This window comes from Lissotriton helveticus, chromosome 8 (genome assembly GCF_964261635.1).
Source record: "Lissotriton helveticus chromosome 8, aLisHel1.1, whole genome shotgun sequence".
Lineage (NCBI taxonomy): Eukaryota > Metazoa > Chordata > Amphibia > Caudata > Salamandridae > Lissotriton > Lissotriton helveticus.
Window position 1 is genome coordinate 1,496,835,408 of NC_136069.1, and position 17,993 is coordinate 1,496,853,400.

General features: G+C 46.9%; 1 protein-coding gene across 1 annotated transcript in view; it reads right to left on the reverse strand.

The window, feature by feature from the left end:
• Nucleotides 1-358: 358 nt before the first annotated feature.
• Nucleotides 359-17,993, reverse strand: part of CCDC83 (coiled-coil domain containing 83) — a 186,756-nt gene continuing 169,121 nt past the window's right edge. Inside the window, exon 11 of the mRNA XM_078656235.1 lies at nucleotides 359-701. Coding sequence (XP_078512361.1) covers nucleotides 525-701 — 177 coding nt within the window. The 3' untranslated portion in view covers nucleotides 359-524. The remainder of the gene's footprint in view (nucleotides 702-17,993) is intronic.

Genomic DNA, 17,993 nt, shown 5'->3' on the forward strand with positions numbered 1-17,993 from the left:
AAACTCCCCCAGACTATTTTCCACTGTTTAAATGCGCCAGTGAACTATTGTACAGCCTGTTGAACCTATATGTATATACTGTCAAATCCAACTGTACTGTATTCAATTGTCACGATATTCTACATACCAATAAAAATGTTTTTTTTTTAAAACAATGAGACCTAACTGATTGAGTCTCACTGGTAGATATTGGTGAGCCAATCAAACTGCAGCGGTTTAGGTATTGCACAGTTGTCTGATTTGCAATAAACATCACATTACAGCCTATTCCCTGTTGGTAAATATTAGTGACATTGGCATCTGCTGTAGAATTACATATTTTCCAAAACGCACAAATATCAAGCAATAATAACATAGATTCACTCAAGAAACATGCTTATACTTTATTGATGCAATGCATGTTCACTTATAAAATGTTAGAGCGTATTTTATACATTATTGTCTGAATGAACCATTAAGGAATAAAATATCAATTTTATATTTTTAAAAATGTGCACAAAACAAAGTTCTATAAAAATATATTTTCATGAAACTGCAGCTATCATCCTCTCATATGTGATAGGCCATTTTTCATGTGTTTCATCGTAGTCATCTTGAAGGCTTCCCTTGGTCGACTTTATTACAGTCTCATGATGTAGGGGCATTGGTAGTCCAACAACACTTAGCAATTTCAGTTCAAGGGGGCCGAGCTGTAGGTATGCCTAGAGTCGGATGTCAGAAAAACATAATTGTAATGGTAAACAATTGTTTAAAAGAAAGCAGGAAGGATCTTCCATATTTCGAGACATAAGTCACAAAACTATTTGTTGAACTTGTTAACTGTGAGCTGAAACAATTAATTTACGATCAAATTTCCCAAATATTTATATACACTTAGGATTTTCCAAATTTACAGACAGTTAAAACAGTAGAAAATCTGCAGTTGTAGCATACTTTCTGCTGTCAGTATGTTCAAGAGGTAGGAAATTGGTGTTTCCAAAGCCTAGTTGGTGGTTATGGTTTACAGTGAGGTTTCTGGGGAAAAACCGTGAGGCCCCAATGTTGTGGTTATTCACAAGCATCCCCAGAGGGTTTTCTCATACTAAATGCACAGATAAACTTAGTTGAACACATTTGTGGAATGGAATGTATGTACTTAAGGTGATAACGCCTCAAACATCTATTTTTCCATGGAGTCTACAGGGAGAGATATACTTGAACCATTGCATCTTAAACCTAAAATTGAACCTTTTTGAGGGATTGACAGAAGATCTCACATCCATGAGTTGCCTGCACCTAATCTCTTTTCTATTTCCAGTATGATGTGCACTGTTTGCCCCTCTTATTCCTGTCACACGCTGCGAGACATACTCGACCATCATGTTATTCCTGTTACCGTTTCCTCTCTGTACCTATAGCCATACCCTTTGCGCAGGCTGTAGGCGCCGGTGCCGTCGGCTCCAATTTGCTTATAACAAATTGCAGGCATCTGTTTCTTGGTTGCAGCCCTTTGTCCAAGATTTTGCTGGTCTTAATAAGGCACACCTACTGAAATAGAGCATCTCGCCCACGTCACTATCGGTCCATATTAATGCAGCAAAGATGCAACGCATGCCGAGATTTTGTACATATCACAAGTTCACCCTGTAGATATGTCTTCCACAGCTGGAATTCACCATTGCTCCAACAGATATTTGTGGAAACACAAGAGAGCACGATTCCCTTTGCACACTGCTGGTTCTAAAGGAATCTCTTAGGTTTTTATTTCGAATTGTGAGGCATATCTGAGGACATTAGATGCCTATGCTAGTATGTATGCCTGCCGGTGTACAGAGGAGAATGCTGGAACAGTGGGCTGCACAGGACCTCCGTCTCAGGGGTCACAAGGCAACAAAAGGTGGGCATTCTGAAAGGGAAGAGGGGGAACAGGCAGTGCTTCACCAGGTAGTTGTCTGATGTTCCCGCTGCCAAAAGCCAGCATGCGCAGTGTCGAAGCTCAGCACATGCAGACTCGAAGCCCAGCACGTGCAGAGTCGAAGAACAGCACCTGCAGAGTCGAAGCCCAGCACCTGCAGAGTCGACGCACGTGCAGAGTCGAAGCCCAGCATGCGCAGTGTCGAAGCTCAGCACATGCAGACTCGAAGCCCAGCACGTGCAGAGTCCAAGAACAGCACCTGCAGAGTCGAAGTCCAGCACCTGCAGAGTCGAAGTCCAGCACCTGCAGAGTCGACGCACGTGCAGAGTCGAAGTCCAGCACCTGCAGAGTCGACGCACGTGCAGAGTCGAAGTCCAGCATGTGCAGAGTCGAAGAACAGCACCTGCAGAGTCGAAGTCCAGCACCTGCAGAGTCGAAGCACGGGCAGAGTCGAAGTCCAGCACCTGCAGAGTCGACGCACGTGCAGAGTCGAAGTCCAGCACCTGCAGAGTCGACGCACGTGCAGAGTCGAAGTCCAGCATGTGCAGAGTCGAAGAACAGCACCTGCAGAGTCGAAGTCCAGCACCTGCAGAGTCGAAGCACAGCATGCGCAGAGTCGAAACTCAGCACGCACAGAGGGTAAGCTGGCAGAAACTGATACCTGATGCTCTGCAAAGGCTTTCCACCAGCACTTGCTCGCAGTGACCACCCCGCACTTAACGACCGCGGGAGCGATTGCAAAGTATCTGTTCATTACTGCACAAGTTGTAAGGAAGAGATACAGTCAGCTTGCCACCCCCCGCACCCCTCCGCTTATGAATTGTGGACAGCAAATTACTACCTTGTATTTTCAAAGTGACTTGCATTAGCCTCTTGAATGCAAAGTCGTCTTTGAATCTAACCCATGATGCTTCCATTTTCTTGTTCGTCGCATTCACCGATTTCAGCTATCACCAATGAAGGACTTTTTGTGCATGTTGTAAACACCACCTCGTTACTGTGGTTTCTGCTAATTAGAAGCTGTACACCTGTCAGTACGGGGAAGAAAGCCCCACTGAGGCACCATGTCACAAAGGTAAGAGGAACTTTCCAAATTCTAAACTACCATCTAAGAGTTTGATTAAGTTACTTTTATTATCGAAGGCCCAAAAATCCGAAGTCAGCACACATACCATCAACTATCCTATGGATTTATGATTACTTTCTAGGTAAACATGCACCTAACTATAGCTTAAGTTTTGTCCACCTGGTAATAAGTGGAGAAAATACGTAAAGAAAATAATCCCCATACACTCCCCTGCAGGTGGGGCTTGGGTGTCTTTGACATCCAGTTTACACTTTGGCACCAACTTTAGGAGTAAAACACCATTGGAAAGCTTTGTGAATACCCACAGAGAAACCCAACCATTGTAATATGGCCATGCTTTCAACGACAACCACACCAAAGCTGATGTCTTTGTCCTCTGGGAAGCACTGGAATGTGGTACATCATGACAGACGAAGGAGCACTCTCCCTTTCTGTTTAGGTAATGTGCATTACTAGTTGTAAACATGCCTATAACAATTAATGCACTTTTACTCGTTATCAACAGCAACACACATAATTGGAGAGAGATGGTGGAGGTGTGGGGCGGGGAAGTGAATTGGAATCCGTGGTAACCAAAAGAAGACTATTCATCTATTCACAGAGAAGGAAGTAACTGTAAGGATGAGGCAAATGTTAAAAATAGCAATGTGTATGTACATAAGCGGCGTTCATTTATGTTCACAGTACCCCTTGGTGTAAACAGAATGGATATCGTTAAAACTCTGACTGTGTTGTCCCACTAGCATAGACCCGTGCACACACGTACACGACAGCCACTTTAGGCACCATGGTCTCTCAGTTTGCGGTTGATCGCCAGCGCCCCTTCCCTGACCCTGCAAGCTTCCCCCATGCACCCTGGCTGCCCCTCTCCCACATGCGCGAGTCATGAGCCCACCCCTCCCGCATGACTCTGTCCCTAAGAATCGCACCCCGAGCCTGACCAACACCTCCTGTCCCTCCATGAATACCCCTCCTTTGATGACCTCTTCCTCTGAGCCTGAACGTCAGCACTGACCACTGGTCATCCCTTAGCCTGAGGATACAGTTTATTGCCCACTACTTTATGCACTCGTCTCTCTTGGAAGAAGCTACTATTGATCATGGCCACCCCACCCCCTGAGACTCGATCAGGCACACACATTCCAAAGGAATCAGCAGAACACTCAGCTGCGTGACAGCCCCTCCTATTGCATGGAGGATAAGGGCCCTACTGTAGCCACGTGTTGAAATACCTTCATACTATACAAAGCGTTGATTGTAATAAAGGATGCCTGTGTGCCACAAACCTGTGTATAAAAGACGAAGCCTCAGAGAAACTTGTTAGAGCACCTCCCGAAGACACTATGCGAGTGTCCCAAAGGACAGGCTCTCCTCATGAGTAATAAACCTTTTTCCTTGTCTTCCTACTTCCAGTGCCCGTCTCTTTATTTGGTAACTTCTCAAGAAGGAAACAAAGAGTCGCCCTGCACCAGCAGCCTGGGCATCGGGTGCGATCGGGGCTGACTTTTCCACAATTGGCGCCCAACGTGGGGCCCATCAGCGACACGTGGATCCAGTGGGAGAGGTCCCGACGACAGAGTGAACGACTGCAACGATCGGAAGAGCTCCTGTCCGATAGACCCTCGTCTGACAGCCGATCATCTGAACTTCACTGATTCCGAGCAGACCTCTCCCGAGTGATCTACGGTCCTGACTGGGAACCACCAGGAGTGCCGCGATAGCAACAGAGAATAGAGGACGATCGGGCGCTGGAAGCGGAAGACGAAACTGTCCATGCGGTCCGGGTACGGTCGTGACACACGACAAATTGCGAAATTGATTGATTGATTGTTTGAAAATACTAGTATTACCTATTGATTGCTTCTGGGAGATTCTCTATTTGCAAACAAACACAGAATCGCCATACTCTGTTTAGTCTTTGCAGATAGTGAAGGGTAGGCAACGCAAAACTTTAACACGTCGTGCCTATTTTTTTTCTCCCCATTGATTGATTGATTGAATCGAGCATTGAATTGTTCGAAGTTGGTTCTCTTAGGAATCTTCTCTGCCTGCAAACGGGGAAGAATAGGAATATTCTCTCTCCCTTTGCAGAGAGTGAAGGGTAGGTAACGCAAACCTTTAACACGTCGTACCTATTTCGTTCCTCATTGATTGATTGTTTGCCCGAACATTGACTGTTTGGGAATTGGTTCTTTTTGGAGGTATTCCCTGTTTGCAGAGAAACGTAGGAAAAACTTTGCAAGTAGTGAAGGGTAGGTAATGCAGACCTTTTGTCCCCCGTTGTAATCTGTCATGCCTACCTACTCCCCACTGATTGATACGCCAGTTTCGCCCGGACCATTTACTAGAGGAAGATCATCTGGCCCGACCAGAGAGCACCCCTAGTGAAAAGGACATATACACTAATAACGAAGTGATCACTGTAACCTGTTAACAGAAAACTTTAGCATGAAACAACCTGGAAAGAAAAGAATAAGGAGAACGAAATCAGTAGGCCACTGATGAACATGAACTTTTATTAAATAACAAACAAAGAAACGATAACAATACGTAATGATAAAACCTATTAATGCCCTAGAAACAAGAAAACGTTAGAAATAAGAACGGTAAACTGGGGAAAATGCAAGTCAGCAGAACATCCGCCCCCACTCTGGAAACTTCCAAAGTGGAGTGGGGTTGCGGCTACGCCCAGCCGGAAGCAACCCATATAAGGCGGGTCCTGCTGCCAACAGTCGGCCAGGAGATCATCACGTAGGGTGTAGCCGGAGGAGAGGCCGAGGCCAGCGGGACCCGACCAGGGGATTGCCTTGACAACGCCGGAGAGTTGCAGGGGGGGGGAATGTCTATGTCCTCGACCCTCCCCTCTCTCTCCCAGTCCGGCCGCGGTGGCACTTGAGAGTTGCAGGTAGTCCCCCCACTCTCTCTCCCGGCCCGGCCACCAACGGCCGGGGGGGGGGGGGGGTCTGGGGCCGATGGGATCCGGCTGCAGCCGATGAGCCAAGGAACCCGTTTATGGGGCCAGAGCAAGGGGCGTCCGGCCGACATCCACCGGAAGCCCGGCCCAAAGACGGACGGGACATTTTTTCTTTTCTCCTCCGTAATGGCAGCGACAACACGCCAGGCGCCACTTCTTTCCTCTATAATTGCTGCGACAACTCTGGGGGGGATGTCTTGCACATGCCACCGACCCCCCCCGTCCTCATCGCCTGGTCCGGCCATAACAAATGTCAAGCGAGACGCCGTGGGGTGCACTGGGAGGGAGAGACGGTGCGAACAGGCCTCTCCCGCCTCCCCAGGTGGAGGCTTCCCAACTGCACCCTCAGCGCTCCAGGCGCCTGGAAAAGGGTTCTTCCACTGTGGCGATGCTGCAACGCCTCGCCCGGCAGGTGGGAGCCCGTCCGCTCATTTGACCCCGCGATCGCCGGTAACTGCCGAACTCTCAAAATGGCGATCGACCTGGCAAGAGCGGGCCCTGCATGAAGGAATGGCCCGGTCACTTGTTGACTCCACCGTCATAGTTCTCCACAACCTTGAAGATTCTAGAGGAGCCGCGGGAGTCCCCGACTCCCGCAAATACCCCCGATGGGGAGTGACTGCCATGATTGCCCACGGAACGATGGAAATGTAGCCGCAGGACGTCGGCGCTCCCATACTGGCGCCAGCCTCAGTTTGAATGACTAGAGTCCTATAGACCACAGTTCGGATCAGTTCCGGTGGAAGCACAGTATGACCCGGTAGGAACATTGTTGCCTCCCCCCCCCCCCTTTTTTTTGACTGATGGTTCAAACCACCGATCCTTTCTTTTGCCCTTTAACGGAACTTTGGACTGCCAAAGGAAGCTCTGGGCCAACCATGAGTTAGTAGAGATTTAGACTATGCCTGAATCTGCCTGACTGCACTCAAAATGGCGCCGATGCAAATGAAACTTTCAACTCCTTGTTGTACCCCGATTGTTCGGCCCTGGTGTCATGAGATATGTATGAAGGTTTTTTTTTACCACATGAATTGATATAGGATGTGTACTGATTACATGTTCGGACAATTAATGGGTTCGGGATGTGTACTGTCAGTTCGGAAAATGAATTGATATGGGATGGGTACTGGTTATAGGTTCGGACAATGAAGTGATATTGGATGGGTACTGATTATGTGTTCTGACGATGAATTGACATCAAATGGGTATTGATTGAACATTCGGACAATGAATTGTTGTTTAAAGTTTTGCACATCATGATTATTGAAAGTTGGAAGCCCAACACTTATGACACTCGCTCACACTGAAGTCTCGGCATGATTTTATTGCGCCTTTCGCACTTTTATTGTGAAATAAACGACCACCGACTCCGCTCCAGCCTGCTCCGTGGCCGGTCCACGGGGTTGTAGGCCCGTATTTATGCACCGACATTCTTATTAAAGATTTTTTGAGAAAGCAACTATAGTTGCCCGTGTAAATTGATAAAGTCTTGAATGAATAATCCCTGTTTTTCGATATAACTGAAATATAGGTGGAATGACTAAGTTCGATTAGATAAAGGGTTGAAAAGGTATAGCACGTAGAAATATTGCAAATATGAAGGGTCGAATTTTAGTTGTGTATTTTTCCTTTTTATACAGCCAAAAGCAACAGCTGAAGATCCAGGTATTTAGCCCATATTTTATATGCTACCTGTATAAGAAAAATCACACTAACGGTCCACCTGGGCTTAAACGCCCCAGTTGGCAGTGACTGCATCCTGTGGAAATAGGCCGAGTACGCAGTAAGTAAAAACCTTTCTGGGTTTATGCGCGCGAGTGCGTATCAATGTAGCCTGCTCTCCCTTCCCTCCTTTTTCCCCTCTCTCTGCAGGTCACCTCGGAATGCCGACGAAAATGGTGATCCAAAAGACGAAGAGACGGGAAAAGGGGTCTGATTATAGTACCTAACCGAAAAGTCTAGGGTATTTCGAGGTGGGGGTTACACAAGTATCCTCCGCCGAGAGGACTAGGGATATTGCCAATATTTGAAAACCTACTACCTCCTTTTCCGCATCCTCATAGGCATATAACTAAAAGCTGCCCCATTGCTCTCCAATTGACACCAACTGTTGTCTCAGCCTGGAAACGCACTTGCTAAAAATGACTCGAATAAACCTCCGTGAGCATTAGCCCGACCAGGTTAGTTCATGACCAGTTGCCAAAGGCGTAAGTGTGTACAATCAAAGCCACCAGTAAGAGGCAGCCAATGGATAAAAGATAAGAAAAAGGTAAAAAGAGCTTAGGATGATAAAGATGCTCAGCACACAGAAAAGGATAATTGTGGCCAATAACTGTTTTATGTTTTGTCTTGGATCTTTTTATGTAATACCTGTACTGTCTTCCCCGTCTGAGTTTGTGTGTATGTGATGTATGGATCTACGTCGTCCCTCCGCTTGTGTTTACGCATTACTTAACCCCTGCCGTTCTAGGTTGTGTGCGCACTGAATGGACCATTATTGTACACGTCTCTCTCTCTCCCCACGGCATACGTGTACCGAATGGTTCGTTTAGAGTACGACTCTCTCTCTCTCTCTCTCTCTCTCTCTCTCTCTCTCTCTCTCTCTCTCTCTCTCTCTCTCTCTCTCTCTCTCCCTCTCTCCAGGAGCCCCCCGTTTCCTCTTTTTCTTGTATGGTGGCGTTGTGTCCCTCCGACACAAACATAATTGGGTTTCCTCGAACGCAAAGGTGTTCAGCAAAATTGACCAAAACCAAAACGATTGAGACTTGCCATATTACTACCTCTCCCTTCTGCAAACAATAGAACCCGAGTTGGTAATGAAGGAAAGGACGGGTAAGACGACGGATGTCCCCTAATCTGGCCTTTTATAAGGGAACTATAACGTCAATGGTCTTCTGTTTCTCAGCTCGTTAGAAAATGCGATCCCCAATGCCCCGATTGCCCCACCCCCTTGCACCTAAGTGCGGATGTCCCGAGTACCCCACTTCCCCCGATCGACCCCAGCTCCCTGTCCAAAAACACCCACGCGCCCCCGATCAACCCTATGATAACTCCCCTGCTTGCAAGAATTAGCCAACCCCGAAGGGAGATGTGATATTGTCGATACTTGGGTTAAAGGGAAGAACGAGTCTCTCCATAAGGACTTGATTTTTTTGTAAACTTAATACACTTTGTACAAAAGTTCAATTTCTCTTATCATATGTCGCGAATGAACGCCAAACAAGTCTATGAATTCAATATGCAATGTCCTTCTACAGACTCCATAAATAACGACCTCTGACTGTGACCGATGAACCTATCCCCCACCTACTCAGGAATAGGGAAGGAATTCAAATGTATATCTGTTCTCCCGACCAGTTTTTCTAAAAACTTGTTTTTCACCCATTCAAAGATACAATCACCAAAGGAGAGGAGCTGGACGTGACGCACAGCCTGGCCACAGATCATGGAGCACGTGTGACGACCAAAGGTGGAGCCGCAGAGCAACGAGACGCGGGACGAGGCACAACTTTCAAGTTCAGCTGATGAAGAAATAAGGGGCTGCCTTGAAGCCCTCGACTTGCTGACCCACTCGTGCCTGAAGTCCCCGTCCCTTTTTGAGTCCGACTGATGGGCCTGCCTGCTCATTGTCCCTTGCTCCCTTGGTCCCTTGGTGTGTTCGAAGATCTGGCCACACTCCGCCCTCTCCTCCCTCGATTATTCAACAAACTCTTTCGTACAAAATTTGACTATGGACTGGGGTTTTGTCACGGAAAAAGAAAGACACGCAGGTGCCCAGCATAAGGCACCCCTAAGAAAATGAGTTAGGAAACAGGACTGTGATCTAACAGCAGAGGACTGATCGCACCCTGCAACGTGTAAGGACGAATCCGAGCTGGACCTATAGCTCCACCGCCGGTGCTCAGCAGCGCCAACAAAAGAAGACGGACTCTGTTAAAAGACATTGCGACAAAGACCCCCCCCTTTCCAGAACTTTCTATTCGCCCCTTGACTAAAATTACTTGTATCAAATTGAATACCTCCCTCAACCATTTTGTATTGCCTTTTAAGAAATGTTTCATCGGTCACTCATGTGGTTAGTTTTTCAAAAATCCCCTATAGTACTGACAAGCCGGAAGGTATCAGAGCGTTCTTTCTGTATATGATGTCACTAGAGAGAAAATGTGAACTTGATTTTTATGTGTGGGAACATTTTTCTTGATTCTACACCGACTAAATATTATGCCGATTTCTAGGCTTGTATAAAGAGCCCAACAGATGTAAATTAACATGTGTTGTATTCTGCCTATCACATCGACTGTGTAGAAATTGAACGTGCTTATGTAAAAAGCGGCGACTGTTAAAAATAGCAATGTGTATGTACATAAGCGGCGTTCATTTATGTTCACAGTACCCCTTGGTGTAAACAGAATGGATATCGTTAAAACTCTGACTGTGTTGTCCCACTAGCATAGACCCGTGCACACACGTACACGACAGCCACTTTAGGCACCATGGTCTCTCAGTTTGCGGTTGATCGCCAGCGCCCCTTCCCTGACCCTGCAAGCTTCCCCCATGCACCCTGGCTGCCCCTCTCCCACATGCGCGAGTCATGAGCCCACCCCTCCCGCATGACTCTGTCCCTAAGAATCGCACCCCGTGCCTGACCAACACCTCCTGTCCCTCCATGAATACCCCTCCTTTGATGACCTCTTCCTCTGAGCCTGAACGTCAGCACTGACCACTGGTCATCCCTTAGCCTGAGGATACAGTTTATTGCCCACTACTTTATGCACTCGTCTCTCTTGGAAGAAGCTACTATTGATCATGGCCACCCCACCCCCTGAGACTCGATCAGGCACACACATTCCAAAGGAATCAGCAGAACACTCAGCTGCGTGACAGCCCCTCCTATTGCATGGAGGATAAGGGCCCTACTGTAGCCACGTGTTGAAATACCTTCATACTATACAAAGCGTTGATTGTAATAAAGGATGCCTGTGTGCCACAAACCTGTGTTTAAAAGACGAAGCCTCAGAGAAACTTGTTAGAGCACCTCCCGAAGACACTATGCGAGTGTCCCAAAGGACAGGCTCTCCTCATGAGTAATAAACCTTTTTCCTTGTCTTCCTACTTCCAGTGCCCGTCTCTTTATTTGGTAACTTCTCAAGAAGGAAACAAAGAGTCGCCCTGCACCAGCAGCCTGGGCATCGGGTGCGATCGGGGCTGACTTTTCCACACAAACATAAATAGATCAATGGAGATCCAGTAACAAGAGAGAAAGAGGTAGTGACGTACTGAAGGGGAGTTATTTCACATTGTTGATGTCTGCGATGTAGCATCACAGATTACAATGTCAGTCATTTTACACTAGTTATGGGCACTCAGTCAACTTCTGGGCCTGAGCCACAAGTGACGACACACAACAATGATAAGAGAAAATGACTATCATTATATTATCAGCACTGGAAAATTCAATATCTGTTTCTGCCACTACTTGTTATGCTTAGCCTGAACATCTGAGGTAACGGGTTTTTAGGAACCCGTTTGGTGCCAGGGGATAACACCCGAAGACCTCTGAGTTCTCCCTGTTCCGGACCACAGAAACACGGAGTCTTCTAGTCGCAGTCAGAGATCAAGTTTTATTGGCAGCTACCAAGTAACAGGTGTCCTAGAAGCACGACAAACACGGGTCATGTGTTCTCAGGAGACTGTTCGTTTTTACAGAACCAGCCTTCTCCTTATATACAGAAATAATAGCTGCAAGCAAGAATTCTTGAGTTTATGATATGGCTATACACATATTTCTACAATAATACAATAGAGCGAAGTCATGTAGGCAAGCCCGCATTTTAGATGTCCAATTCGTGATAGATTACCTAGCCAGGCCCGGAACTCCCATCAGATATCGGTGAAGCCCCAATAAAAGAAGGCACCTCCTAGTCATAAAACTGGCCATAAACAGGGAGCGTGGACAGGTGTGTATGTGTGTAGAAAACATGATCTGTACGCGGTGAATGGTTTGTGGTATGTTGTGCATTGATGCTATCGTGTTTGGCCACTGGGCGAGGAGCTGCCCAAACAGGTTTGGCTGGAGGCAAGGGAGTCAGTTGGGACAGGTCAGGGGGGAGTCAGGGAAGGTGGACGTGTCCTTTTAGATCAAGCTCGACCTTTAATTGACTTATCATGAGGGCAAGACACAAGATGGATACCGTTTACAAAATGGAGTCTGAGGGGTCGGGACGGAAACTACGATTCAGGGGTGTTAGCATACCTCGATCATGACGAAAATGCATAGGAATGATGTCCTAATCATTATCGGTTCGTCGACACAAAATTCGTCATGGTACGTTGATGTTTCGGGACACGGGTATTGGACCTCGATACCGGGACAACGGTAGGGTCCAGAATTTCAGAACCACAGACCCTCCTTTTGCCCTCATATAAGGCAATAATTCATGTTAATCCGAGTCTAAATCTGTATGAAGGAATTCGTGGAGATGCTGCTGTAGCATCATTCTGTTGCTCAGTTCGTCCCTTGACACAGGCTTCCGTACACATGAGGTAGCACAGAGGCCACATAGTGCAGGAGCGCACTGTACACACAGGCAGAACATAAACAGAAGTGCTAAGATCATCCCAATGAAGATCAGTGTTTTCCATCCCCAGGTAGCGATCAGTTCCCAGAACCACCCTAGTAAGGACCAGTCCCCTTTTTCTACGTGGAGGGAACCAGATATCTCGTGTAGCTTAGAGATGGCCTGGTACACTGTCGGTGCGTTATCAGGGATGAAAATGCAACAACTGGATTGGATCACTCTACACACACCACCACGATCGGCGAGTATGATATCTAGGGCAACTCGGTTCTGAAGGGTCATAAGTCGATCCGACTGAAGTTCGGTCGTCAAATTGCCAAGGGCTCCGGCCGTTGTAATCACGGCGGATTCAACTATCCTCGATAACTGGCGAATATTCCTGCTGTTCACCATAGGCCCCCAAAATGGCAGAAAACCCTTTGCGAAGTCAGCGAATTCCTGACCCGCGGTGTCGTCTTTACTCACGACCCCTCTAGCTGTCCTTGTCCGATGGTAATCTGCTCTGGCCGTGTAGGTGGGAGGCAGCAGAAATGAGATAAAACATGTACCTGAGAAGTCAGGGGGCAACCAGGTGTAGGCTTGGTCATGGCAGACGAAATACGTGCCTTTGGCTGCTAATAGTATAGGGGAAGTTCGGGAAGCGAACACATAGGTTTCCGTGCATATACTCTTTCCTAATTGTGCTTTGGGATCCCTGCCGATACCTTGTAAACATAAGTGACCTCGGTTGGGTACTATCCAAACTGGGCGGGATTTCTTTGCTGTCTGGCTCTTACTTAGGTAAACCCCATATTTAGTTACGTTCCAACGAGTGTACGGAGTGAGTTCATCTTTGGGAATCGTAAGATAGGTGTCGAACTCTCTACTCATATTTCTTATCCCTGCTACTAGTGCCTTGTTACTGGAATCACTCTCAGTAGAACGGGTCGGGTATGGTTCTAGGGCGAATAGGAACATGGTCTGGAAAGCCCACAGAGAACCATAATAACTGAATGGCAGGATGAAGTATGGGATACCCTTATCCGTTGTGTGTGGCATGAGTCCACATATCCAACAGTTCGATGTGTTCATTATGGACTGGTGTTGGTGTAGAAGTTGAATGAATGAGTTATTTACAAATTCGAGTCTTCTGGCAGACTCGTGTTCAGGTAGAGGGTGAAAGGAGTGTGTGGAGAGAGTGAGAGGAGGAGTTGGCCGAGTGTCATTTGAGAACAAGGAAACTTGAAAGACGAATAGAGTATAACCAGTCAAGAACATTGCTATGCTACACAACATAAAAATACATATTATCAAAAAACTTCTTTTGGCCAGTATCGGCATAATTGTCTTTCAAAGTCCGTGAGTCTGGCAGGTCTCTTTACCCTAGGAAACTCCATCCTCTAGTTGCTGCCCGCGGTGGTAGGTTGGTTCTGCCAGGGAGTGCGCTCTGTTCAGTCCGGGGTAACTCCCTTGGACCAACCAGAACCGTTGACCTAAACGTCCCCAGTTGCACTCCCCAGACTTCAACCGCGACCCTAGCAGCAGAACCGGATGGCGGTTCGAAAATCAAAAATGAGCAAGTTTCCTGAGAGTGAGAGAGCTGAAAAATCAAAAATAGTTCTTGGGGGAAGGGAAATCACATTAGTTTTGCTTTTTATTAGTGTCTTTGTTTAGACCTTAAATTGTACCGTCGTTTTCCTGGTACGGTGTGGTCTTCAAACAATGTCTCAGGTTCGGTAGTGTCCAACTGCATAGACGGTGGCACAAGTCCTTGTAAAATATGATCACTCTCCTTTTCGGTACTAGTTTCTTTTAAACGTGCATCGCTGAAAGGGATGAAGTGAGGTATGGATTCTGTCTCGGAGTCGGCAATTCCTTCGTTGACCCACCGGTCGTATGGAAGGGGCAGAGGGACCCGTTTACAATGGGTCCCGTGCACCCAGTTCTTTTTGCCTTCCACCCGAACAGCTGATCTCGTGGAAAGAAGTACCATGTACGGTCCGGTCCGGTCCACCTCGGCTGTCCGTTGTTTGTGCGCTGGAAATTCCGCACCAAGACCCACGTGCCGGGTTTGATGGAGTGACCTGGATCGTCAGAGGCTGGCGGAGAGGAGCTGTGAACCTGTTGGTGTAAAACACGCAATTTAGTTGTTAATTCGCACAAATAGTCAAGCAGTACGGGGTGCTCTATTTCGCTGAGTTTCTTTGGCCTTGGCACGCCCCAGACGTTGGCTGGGCGGCCAAACACTATCTCATGGGGGCTAAGTCCTAACCTGGAATGGACGGTCATTCTGGTTGACAAGAGTGCTAGGGGCAAGGCGTCAGGCCATTTAAGACCTGTACAGGCTTGGATCTTGGCTAATTTGAGCTTTAAAGTGCCATTGTAGCAGTCTACTAATCCAGCTGATTGGGGGTGATTCGCAGAGTGAAACTTTTGTTGTATGCCTAAACACTCACACACACTCTTCATCACGCGTCCTACGAATTCACTTCCATTATCACTCCAGACGATTCTAGGCATGCCGAATCTCGGGAAGAACTCTTTGACAAGGGCTTTGGCAGTCGACAAGGCAGTATTGTCCTTAAGGGGGTACGCTTCCACCCACCTGGAGAAAGCGCAAACAACAACGAGCACATACTTCAGATTGTTGCATCTCTCCATGTGAATGAAATCGAGCTGCAAAACCTCGAACGGATACGTTGGAGGCGCAAAATGACCAGCTGGAGTTGGGGTTCCCCTACCGGGATTGTACTTCAAACACACCATACAGTTTCTGACCACATTCTCTGCATATTTCGGGATATTACCATTTTGCCATACTGGGGCCAATACTTTACAGATTCCTCTCGAACTAATGTGCGCAACTCCATGAGCCATAGTTACTACTGCAAGTACATATGCGTTAGGTAATAGCCATCGCTGGTGTTCTGACAGTTCGACCCAACAACCATTCGCGTCTAGTCTACCTTTACTTTCTCTCCATTCATTCACCTCTTTCTCAGTTGCCTCGGCTTGTATAGATTTTACGCTTTCAATGGTGTCCTCACACATTCCCACATCCGTAATCCATCTAGCGGGACCTACAACATACATCCGACTCATTGTGTTCCTTGCAGTCTCTTTCGCAACCTCGTCTGCAAATGCATTCCCGCGGCCAACATCATCTTGAATCTTTTTGTGTGCACTGCATTTCACAATGGCAACTTGTAGTGGCAAGGTCAGTGACTCGAGGAGCTCATTAACTAGCTGACCATGTTGTATCTTCGCACCATGTGACGTCAGGAATCCACGTTCACGCCACAATCTCCCAAAACTGTGAGCCACACCAAAGGCGTATTGGCTGTCAGTGTACACATTCACTCGCTTTCCTTTCGCTAACACACATGCTCTGGTAAGCGCAATTAGCTCTGCAGCTTGTGAAGAATTATGGGAAATGCGCGCGGTCTCTATAATGGTGTGTAATGTCGTTACGGCATATGCTGCAGTCATATCACCATTCGGCAGCTTGAAACATGAACCATCAACCCATAAAGTATCGTTGAATTCAGGAAGGGGAGTGTCCTGTAAGTCTACTCTCCCTTTTGTCTCTTCTTCTGTCCTAAAACAGCAGTCATGGTTATCAATCTTGTCTGTTTCTGTCGGAATGGGTAATAACGTTGCGGGATTCAGTGTATCGCACCTCTTTATGTGGATGTGACTTGCTAGCAGTGTAAGTTCGTAACTGGATAGTCGAGCGCTAGTAAGGTGTTGTGTCTTCGTCCTGTTTAGTAAAATGTCTACTGCATGCGGAACCATAACGATCAGAGTATTATTCATGACTAATCCAGCGGATTGTCGAATGCAGACAGCTGCTGCGGCGGTAGCCCTCAGACAACTTGGTAGGGCTTTAGCCACAGGGTCTAGAGTTGCCGAAAAATACGCGCATGGGCGCTGTCTGTCCCCAAAATGTTGTGTTAAAACTGATAATGCACAACCTTCCTTCTCATGGACATATAATGTAAAAGGCTTACTGTAGTTGGGGTTTCCCAACACAGGAGCCGAACATAATGCATCACGCAACTCGTGGAAACTCGTCTGACAATCTTCAGACCAGGGCATAGGATTTGGCGTGTCTTTACAGAGTAGTGCCAGCAAGGGTTTGGCTAGTAGTGAGAAATTCGGTATCCATTGTCTACAGTACGATGTAATGCCCAAGAAGGCTCGAACCTCTCTCTGTGTCCTTGGGGCACTCAGTTCTGCAATTGCCTGTATTCTTTCTGGTGTCAGTCTCCTTCCCTCCTTCGACAAGATGTGACCTAAGTAGGTTACCTCTTGTCGGCAAAATTGTAGTTTGGAAAGAGAGACTTTGTGCTTCATGTCACATAAGTTACGTAATAATGATAACGTAGCTTTCTTGCAAATCTCTTCAGTGTCTGCAGCGATCAGCAGATCGTCTACGTACTGAATCAGAGTTGAACCATTCGGTAGAATAATCGTGTCTAGTTGTGTTTTCAGGGCCTGACTGAATATTGATGGGCTTTCGCAGTAGCCTTGAGGAGCGCACTTGAAGCGGAAGCTTCGTCCTCCTAAATTGAATCCAAAAATATCTCTACTCTCCTCGGCAATCGGGATGCTGAAGAAAGCGTTCTTCAGGTCGATCACCGAGAACCAATTTGCTGAAGCTGGAACCATCGTCAATAAAGCAGTAATGTCGGGGACAACTGGAAACTGTGGGATAACTATCTTGTTCACTTCTCTGAGGTCGATCACGAACCTGTACACAGGCGGTTGTAAAGGATCAGTACGCTTTAAGACGGGCAGAACTGGACTGTTACAAACATTTCCTGTTGTTTCTTCGATGACGTCTTTATCAATCAGGTCATAAACAATCGTCAATAATGCATTTTCGCATTCGCTAGATATTTTGTATTGGGGAATACGTGGCAACCTAACGTTGGCTTTCAATGTTATGACATACGGTGCTATCTCCAAACGACCTACATCATTAGAGCCATTAGCCCAAAGTATATCAGGAAGTGATGACAATTCAGTCGGAATATTGTCCTTTGACAAATACATTGGAGAAATGACTTTCTTACCTAAAGTAAGTTGTACTCCCAAGGGGGAACAGTACAAAGTCGCATATAACCTTTTTAGCAAATCCAAACCTAACAAATTTTCACCGCAACCTGTTGTAAGAATGAGGGCTGCTTCTAATTCGCACGGGCCAATAGAAAGAGATATAGGACTGGAGATCGGGTTTCTAACGGGGGCGCCAGAGAAACCGACTGAAACATTCATTTCGCCAGACAAAGGTGTGCCAGGAAGTTTCGAGTGCATGATAGAACTTTTTGTAGCACCAGTATCCAGCAGAAATGGCTCTGACACTCCTGAGGTAATTACCTTGACATAAGGTCCATTCTGATCTACTGGAACTGAAACAACTCCCTCTCTTTGTCCATGGCTGTCTTAGCAATCGTTACCCTCATTTTCGTGTTCGGT